At 34.1% G+C, this 9,209-nt stretch overlaps 1 protein-coding gene across 1 annotated transcript in view; it reads right to left on the reverse strand.

Annotated features, from left to right (window-relative positions):
- Positions 1-8,989, reverse strand: part of LOC106104290 — a 25,106-nt gene extending 16,117 nt beyond the window's left edge. Inside the window, exons 1-3 of the mRNA XM_013284299.1 lie at positions 8,798-8,989; positions 7,193-7,342; positions 5,046-5,119 (exon numbers count right to left, since the gene is read on the reverse strand). Coding sequence (XP_013139753.1) covers positions 5,046-5,094 — 49 coding nt within the window. The 5' untranslated portion in view covers positions 5,095-5,119; positions 7,193-7,342; positions 8,798-8,989. The remainder of the gene's footprint in view (positions 1-5,045; positions 5,120-7,192; positions 7,343-8,797) is intronic.
- Positions 8,990-9,209: the final 220 nt, after the last annotated feature.

Here is a 9,209-nt window from a genome sequence, read left to right on the forward strand (position 1 = left end):
AAAAAAAAAAAAAAATAAAAAAAAAAAAAAACATACAGACGAATTGAGTACCTCCTTCTTTTGGGAAGTCGGTCAAGAAGCTATCTAGCTCTGTATAAAATTAACCAGACCCGTACAGCGTTTTTGAGTCGCTTTCTAATGGGCATCTAAGCCTTTGCATTTGCATACAAATAATATTAGTGTTACAATTTAAGTATAATTTAATTACATTAATTAAACAAACTTAAAATCAAGAGGAAAAAAAAACAAATGCAAGTAGCCTCCGTCTTCTTTCAAACTAGCTTCTACATCTATGACAAATTAAATCGAGAGCCGTTCAGCAGTTTAGGCTACAAACTCTAAGAAATATCCATTCAGCTAAACTTTCGAATTTATAGTATTAGTCGGATCCAGCAAACAAATTAGTCGACTATATTGATGTAGGCCACAGCGCAATTACGATTTTAATGTCACTTGTGCGCTAAGTGCCTTAGCATATACAAGTCACCAAAGAGATCGTAATCTTGCTTATTAAAGCATAATAAAGGTAATTGAGACATTTGCTGCAGTCGATATAAAAACAACCGTTGTCTATAGACATCCGCATTTACAGATGCCTTGCTTTAATTGACTGAGGGTCGCAGAAAAGACGTTGAAATAGTTTAGGATATTACGCGATTTCCTTTATTAAACACACAATACGGAAGCCCTATCACTAAACGAGAATGTCAACGTAACTCGAATTATCAAATCTTTTAGGTTCCTGTTCCACTCTATCAGATAGAGTACCTAAATGTACTGTTCCACTGTCGATAGTCTACATTTAAGAAATTAAGAAAATCATGTAGCCTATGTGACCGTTCAGACTGTCCTCTACATCTGTGCCAAATATCATGGAGATCCGTTCAGATGTTTGGGCTACAAACTCTAACAAACATCCACCCATCTAGACTTTCGCATTTAATATTAGTATGAGATGATTGTTTTAGTTTATTTAGTTGATACTTTTATTATTTATTTATGAAATTCTATCACATCGATTGTATGACAGACTAGCTGTTTCCGCGCGACTTCATCCGCATGAAATTATAAAAAAAAATATTATATTGTTTACATTTGTCAAATTATCAATTGCAAATGTCAAAATGACATGACCAATCATTGCAATCTTAGTTCCTTGATGTTGGCAGCTTGTAGCTTATGATTGCCCACATTAGGGTTTTTATCCAATTCATTTACCGCCTAAGTTAAATAGTGTGAAAATACATAGCCTATAGCGTGACGTAAGTGTAGGGCTTTTCATTAAAGAAAGAATTATTCAAAAATATGCTGTAATCGCTGACATCTTAGGCAACAAACAAGTGTGTGTTTACGCTTTATTATAATAGTATAGATTTTTTTCTAAACATCAAATCAAATCGTTACGACAAAACAGATGTAATTACGTATTTTATTATTGTTTAGATGACGTAACAATTGCACATTCACTACCGCAATAGCGTGAGAAGTTAATACTTTGCTAAACGTAACTTCGATATGAGATAAAATTACAATTTTATTGAGCCCTTTTCTCACGGCTGTATTAATGGGCTGTGGAAATTATGTCAGTTTAAGGATTATAATAGTTCGTGTTTTAGCTACTTTATAGTAAATATCGCCTGCGAGGAATTAAAAAAATATATCCTATGTTATAGATAAATTACTTTTGTAATGGTGAAAGAATTTTTGAAATCGTCCCGGTAGTTTTTGCGTGAATCAAATACATAAAAAAATACAAATCTTTCCTCTTTATAACATTAGTATAGATTAAAGTGTGATACACATATTTGCTTATTATTTTTATTACAAGTTGTACAAAAGGTTCTGTTTTATTTTATTACTAGCTTTTTCCCGCAATTCCGTCCGCGTGGAATTAAAGAAACAAAACTTAGCAGCCTATGTGTTCTTCCAGACTATCCTCTACGTATATGCCAAATTTTATCGAAATCCGTTCAGCCGTTTAGGCTACAAACTCTAACAAACATCCATCCATCTTAACTTACGCATTTATAACATTAGTATAATTTATTTTAATACATAACATTACATTGTTTTGTAAAAGTACTGAAACATTTTATTTAATTCTAAGAAGTAATACAATAGTTACTAACACAAATATGTTTCAGGTAAGAAATAAAAAAAGATACCTGGCCCTTTCCCGGAAACATTGACCAGAACTATCACTCAATGCCGTAACGAAATTCCCGTTTCTTGTGTAATATGTTCTTTTGAGTGTTTGTCAAGTTTTTGTAGTAGAGAATAAAAGGAAATAGATAAATTCATTCTCAAAGAATAAATCCTTGGATTATAATCTATACTATTATAATAAAGCGTAAACACACACTTCTTTGTTGCCTAAGATGTCAGCAATTACACCATATTTTTGAATAATTATTTTTTTAATAAAAAGCCCTACATTTACGTCATGCTTTAGGCTATATATTTTCACGCCATTAAACTTAGGGGGTAAATATTATGGATAAAAACCCTAATGTGGGAAAGAGACCATAAGATGCTGCCAACATCAAGGGAGCAAGGTTGCCACGGTTTGTCATCATGTCATGTCATTTTGACATTTGCAATTGTGTGACTAATGTCAGTAATAAAATAAAGTTTTCATAATTCCAGGCGGATAAAGCCGCACAGGGACAGCTAGTATTGTATACTAGAAACTAAAATGACAAGTGTAAAGATTTCTCACATCACACTTCAATTCATTTAATCTATACAAATATTATGAAGAGGAAAGATTTGTATTTTCGTATGTATTGGAATAACTCAAAAACTACTGGGCCGATTTCAAAAATTCTTTCACCAAGCGGACGAAGTCGCGAGCAACAGCTAGTATTAATATAAATACAGTAAACTACTAATACTATCATATAATATTATAAATGCGAAAGTTTAGATGGATGGATGGAGGCTTGTTAGAGTTTGTAGCCTGAACGAATTTTTTTTACGCGGACGGAGTCGCGGACAAAAGCTAGTTAATAATAAATCTCGTTTAATACATATCATCACTCGTGGAATTTTAAGTAATCTTTAATAGTCTTAAGTCCAGTTAGTGATTGATTTAATTATAAGAAATACCTTCAGCATCGATCGCTACTTAAGAAACCTTACTGAGGCCGTCAATTACTTGATTGACTTCTTAATGTCTTCCTGCACTACGTCTCTCGGAGCTCGCGGAAGCTCGGATTCCGATATAGGGTGTGGAAATTGTACGTAATAGAATGTTCTAGAGTTCCAGTTCTATTTTTGGTATAAATTATCAAACATATATACAGTCGCGGAAATAAACGGTGACCCACTTACAAAATTGCCTTAATTCTTGCAATAACCAATTAGGTAGCAGTAAATTGCGCAAACGACGGGATGAAAAATATAAAGCAAATAGCCATACCACTAACTTTTTACGTACATACACATTTAAAAGCTGTGTCCTAATGTTCTTTGTCTCATAAGATTAAAACGACTGTAGCTTTTAAGAGGGACCAATGCCAAACTCCCTGATAGTACCTCGCAAGGCAGTCCACCTCTTAACGAACGCTTTTCATTACCTACACGTTATAAATCGATTTATTTAAGAGCAAAATATGTTGCCCGATTTTCTACAAACCTTTAAAACTATACAAAATCGGGCAACACACTTTACTTAAACGTTAGCTATTGGTCCTCTACTTTTACAAAGCTCGTGATTCGTCCGTTAAGACTCACCCTGTATCAGAGGGATTCCTGCACGTTTCGTTACAGTTATGGTAATATTAGAAGTATGTACATTCGTAGACCCTTGTTAAGTCGTATATGAGGGTCAAACGGTCATATTTCCACACAGAAGCAGCGGGCATCGTGCCACTTTCACTGCGGCCCACATAGCGCGGCCCGCTTGCGTCAACCGTACCAACCATTATATCATACATTGTGAAGGACGATTTTATATACATAATTGGAATTTTGATTAATTAAACTTGACCAATATTTTGAGATATAGATATATACACTAATATGAGAATGATTTATACTAATATAACGAATGGTATAAAAATAACGAGTATTTGTGACTTCCATTTAAAAAACTAATATAAAAATGACAAAAAATATTTGATACTCTGTATTAAATAGGTTTAGAAACTAACAGATTAAAAAAATCTATTTTTTATATCTCGTGGACGTAGTCGCAGACAACAGCTAGTATACAAAATCCAGTAAACGTTTTAGTTTAAATTGTAAAATGTTACATTCAATTAGTTCAATTCCGCATTCTGGAAGGCATTGGGGAAGGCCTAATTTCAGCAGTTGGCAAGTGAAGGCTGTTGATGATGAATTAGTAAGTAGGAGATACAAGACAGCTTAAAAGCTCAATTAAAGAACAATCTTTTAAAAAAAACTTTCAAAGATAATATGAAAAAAATGAGGTCACATACAAATGTAATTTTTTTTAAGAACACTGGGTTAACTGTCAAATTATGTAAACTCAATGCTTATCTGTGACTCAATCGATTTACATATATAAAAATTATATCGGTCTTTTCGTACGGTTCATATTACATTAATTATTTAAATTTATTTAGAGTCACTGGACACTCCTATAAATGTGACCAATTAAAAAATTATGTAAATACAATTAAATTACAACACATATTTTTTTATAAATATATATTTCCTTGCTGTCACATATTTATATTCTACAAGCACAAGACACTTCCATAAAGACCGCAATACACGGACTGCTTTAACTCTGGGTTTCTGAAGTATCCAATTACTTTATCATTACCTATTGATTGATTAGTGTTTGGTTGAAAAATTCAACAGAGTAAAGCTCAGGTAACGAAGTTCGGAAACGCATTTCATGAATTTATCGTACCTAAACCGAATGGTTAAACATGGCTGGGAAACTGGCCATAAGTCAGTCACGTTTATCAATCAGCTGTTGTACCGCATAGTACCACAGTTTGCAGGCCCTGCACCGCTTGATTGTTGTATGAGGTAGTTTTGAATATATGTTTAATATGGTGATGGATACTCACCATCGTTGTTAAGGGTCGCATCCTCGCGGTTGCCCACTGTCAGTACCATGGCTGGACGTGCGCAAGCTTCATCACTGCAAAACAAATTATCGTTTATTATCTATACTAATAATAATAGTAAAGATTTATATATTTGTACGTATTGGAATAACTCAAAAACTAATGGGCCGATTTCAAAAACTCTTACACCATTAAAAAGCTATGTGACCAGTGAATAACATAGGCTACATTTTTTAATTTCACGCGGACGAAGTCGCGAGCAACAGCTAGTACCACATGGTGGCAAACGAGCAAGCGGCCAGATGAATTCGCCTAAATAGCGAGGACAGCGCTGCTTATAGACATCCGCAATGGCAAATGCGTTGCCTACCCTTAATTAACGAAAAAGGCGACGCATAAGGCGAAGAAAATATCCCCGTGTGCATCTCCTTTACCGTCAAACCAACTTCGCATTCCAATAATTTCCTTAAAAGAAAAGGCTAAGGTAAGCAAGGGGAACTAAAATTAGGCATTTGACATGCAGCCATTGGACAAAACTTGGAGTTCCTTCCACTTGAGGCGTATCTCCTGTTGTGCAGGTCGAGGTTGCGGATGTAAGCGAAAGCGTGCCCGTGGCCCCGGCCTACTGCGTTGGAGGAGCCGAGGGGATTAGTGGGTATGCCCCCCATTGTTGAGGGGACAGTCCCACATAACTACCGCGTCCCCCTGGGGGCGGAGTATGCGTAAAGCATTCCCCTTGGGCAAAAAAAAAGTGTCTCCTGTTGTGGTTTTTACACTGCGTAAACGACCTCTTTGAGCAAAAGATGTGACTGGCTTCTACCAATTTTAAATGCTTCCGTTTTTTAAATCTACAATGCTTTTCTGGCTTACAGACCGTATATACCGCCGGTAATATGTTTATTGCTTGTCAATAGTGCCAGCGGATATTGTCTTGGAAAAAGATTTCCGTATCTTACCAATAGAGGTCGCAAGATTCGATTCTAGCAGCAAAAAATACGGTAATCAACAGAGCGCGGTAGAAAGCAATTTGATAGATTGCAACTTCAACAATTAGAAGCAGTGATGTTAGGCAATTAATTTGAGGCAGCCGTGCGCGGAGTGTACGGACCACGTAATTTGTTTACTATAGCAAATAGAACGAAATCGGATTTTAATGTTTTTATCTACTAATAATTAAACAGAAAATATTTGATTCTTTTAGCTCTATTATCAAGGTTTTGTGGTTAGACTATATTTACCCAAGGTCTCTAATATACCCTAATTCTAGATGTAACCTCGGTATATTTCATGCATTTATCTACAAGAATTTTATCCGGTAGAAGCCACACGAAAAGGTGTGACAAGCAATAAAATCGTTTTACACCATACAATTTTTAATGTCTTTTTACTTTTTTATTTACTATCCAACCCTATTCTATCGTTACCGTTTGTCCTAATTAAAATTATAATCAAGACTAATAGCGTTAATTAAATAGCGTCGATAATAACCATAGATAATTAATTACGATCGCGTTATTAACGCCCATTTATAACAGTTATCCAATTTATTACTAATTAGGTTAGGCGCGAACAAGAAAATAGAATTTTCTATTCCAATCATTATAATTGGGTTATACGAAGAGTTTTAAAAATAAGATTTTAAGTGGGGTAAGGAACAACATCGTTTACTCCATCAGTGTCCTGCCACTAATTTGAGATTTGAAACAGCCTTACAAATAAACACGTCATAAAGTTAAACTCAGGAACAAACTGAGTATAAGCAAAATTAGTTGTAATATTTGCTATGCTGTAACCCTTTATTTGAGTGTCCAGTGTGACGAAGGGTTGACTTAAAAAATCTACTAAATCAATTTACGGGAAAAATAAGAGATTTTGATTTTAATGTTTTGTAACATATATGTTTTTCTACAAAAGTTGTCTTACTGCTAATAATTTACTATGATAGCCCACTCTCGAGTTATTAATTGACCATCGAGGTTGATTTTATAAGAAATCAACACCGAGGATTATCCAAGCCTATGCATCAGTTTATGTGATTACCTGATAACAATCGAACATGTAAAATACCTGACAGTGATATCATTTTTAAGCTATCTGAGACTCTATCAGCCAGTGGTGGGACAGGCCCTGCTTTTGTCATTGTTTACCTCAAGATGCGTTCCCTGTAGCAGACGACGGTGCGACGCTCGTCGCTGACCCCAATAGAGAATGTGGCGAGGTCGGGACGCCCGAGTCGTTCCACGCAACGGTGTATCAGGAAGCGACGGTAGTTGCTCACCGGAGGGAATACCAGCACACTGATAATAAACATAAGAGTTAATAAAAATCTTTGATATTGAACCTTTCTTTCTAGTCTAAATGTGGTCACAAAGACCATTAAGAAATATATAGAGTGGACATACTAAACATTTTTCACCGGTAACTTCTTTGAAAGGTAGTGTTAGTTGTCAATTTTAGTGCACCACCTCAACAACACTAACATATCACCTTACTAATCTTACTAATATTATAAATGTGAACATTTACATGGATGGATGTTTGAAATTTTTCATAGATATAGAGGATAGTCAAAGAGCACATACGGCACATAATTTTGCTTTTTGTTCATTAAGACGGAGTCACATGCAAAAGCTAGTAATGACATAAAAAGGCTTGCTAAAGCCAATATTGTATTATTTATATTGTTATCAATGTTCATAGGGACATAAGGCTTCCTCATGAGTACCTTTATCTTAAATTTTACCTGTTTCTAATAATATAAAATAATGCTCTAATGTAAATGATCATTTGACTAATTTTTAACATATAAATCTATATTAATTAGACATGAGACACAGAAGTAATTGAAAGGAAGCTTTTAAATATATGAAAACATTTTTACACAACTTTTTCATGAATGTTCTCATTTATAACATGAAATTGGGAACAGATTTTTATAAATAGAATTAAGATCGTCATAAACTTTTATTTAAAACATCTGACTCACAGATGTATCATTTGCTAAAATTACTAATTTCTCACCTTTATAATTGACCAGAAATATAAAATCATCTAATGTTACAGAAATATATTAAACTACTAATAATACTGCATACATTAATTGTAATAAAGTTCATGGATTATATTCTTGGTTAGATTATACTAAAAAAGGAGATGATGTCTTACAAGAATTGCTTACATCTGTGTAGCAAACCTTTCTTCACATAAAAAAAATCAGTTGGTTTTGCTTGAAAAATATATATCTTAGTGCATGCATTATTTTGTAAAAATAATATAAATAATTACAATGCAAAAAAAGTTTCAATTAGGATTTTCAAAATTTATATTGGAATAAAAGATAGTAGGATATTACCTAATTTATTTAAAAAAATAAGTGAACTTTATTTTAAATATACAGTGATGTTTTCAATCTACATGAGCGAAATATTTAATTGAAGTAACGGTAATATTGTCTGTTATCGCAAATACTGTACAAAATAACAAGCAACGAGGGCATCGCTCCGGACTTGCAGGTGACGCTAGTTTTTTCTTACGTTCGTGAATAACCATTACATCCAAATCGCCTTAGCGATTCGCTCCATTTGATTACATCCTACGTCCGGAAAGCGGTCGACATTATAACCTTGAAACTATACAAGAATATATTACGATATCACGCCGACTTTAGCACGCTTTCTAACCAAACCTGCATTCACAACACAATAATATAATTCACCAACTAAGTATGCGAATATTTAAAGAATATTGTTTACCTGTCAACTTTTTTCTCTGATATAAAACATTTCAAGTCGTCGTTGACATCTTCGACGAAGCTATCGTCCGCCAAATTTAAAAATCTTTCCACCGTTTTGGTACCCAGTTTGACGGCGAATAGGTTGTTTTTAAATTGAAAAATAAATACGATTTTTATAATCACGTGTAGTCGGGAACTATTCACGGAACATTTTCATTTTTTCAGACAAGGACGGCTCCGCACCACCTGCATAACACCGCGACGCACACAAACAAACCGTACCACAGATAAAATATGGCGCGCGCGAATAGTGATGTTTTAAGCTATATTTCACGAACGCTATAACTCATGCTATTGTTTTCATGAAGTGTGAATATTTTCATTTAGATTTTATAATTTTTCAAAATTGTGTTATTTGTATACATTTTATA

The sequence above is a fragment of the Papilio polytes genome, unplaced genomic scaffold (assembly GCF_000836215.1).
Source record: "Papilio polytes unplaced genomic scaffold, Ppol_1.0 DF823691.1, whole genome shotgun sequence".
Lineage (NCBI taxonomy): Eukaryota > Metazoa > Arthropoda > Insecta > Lepidoptera > Papilionidae > Papilio > Papilio polytes.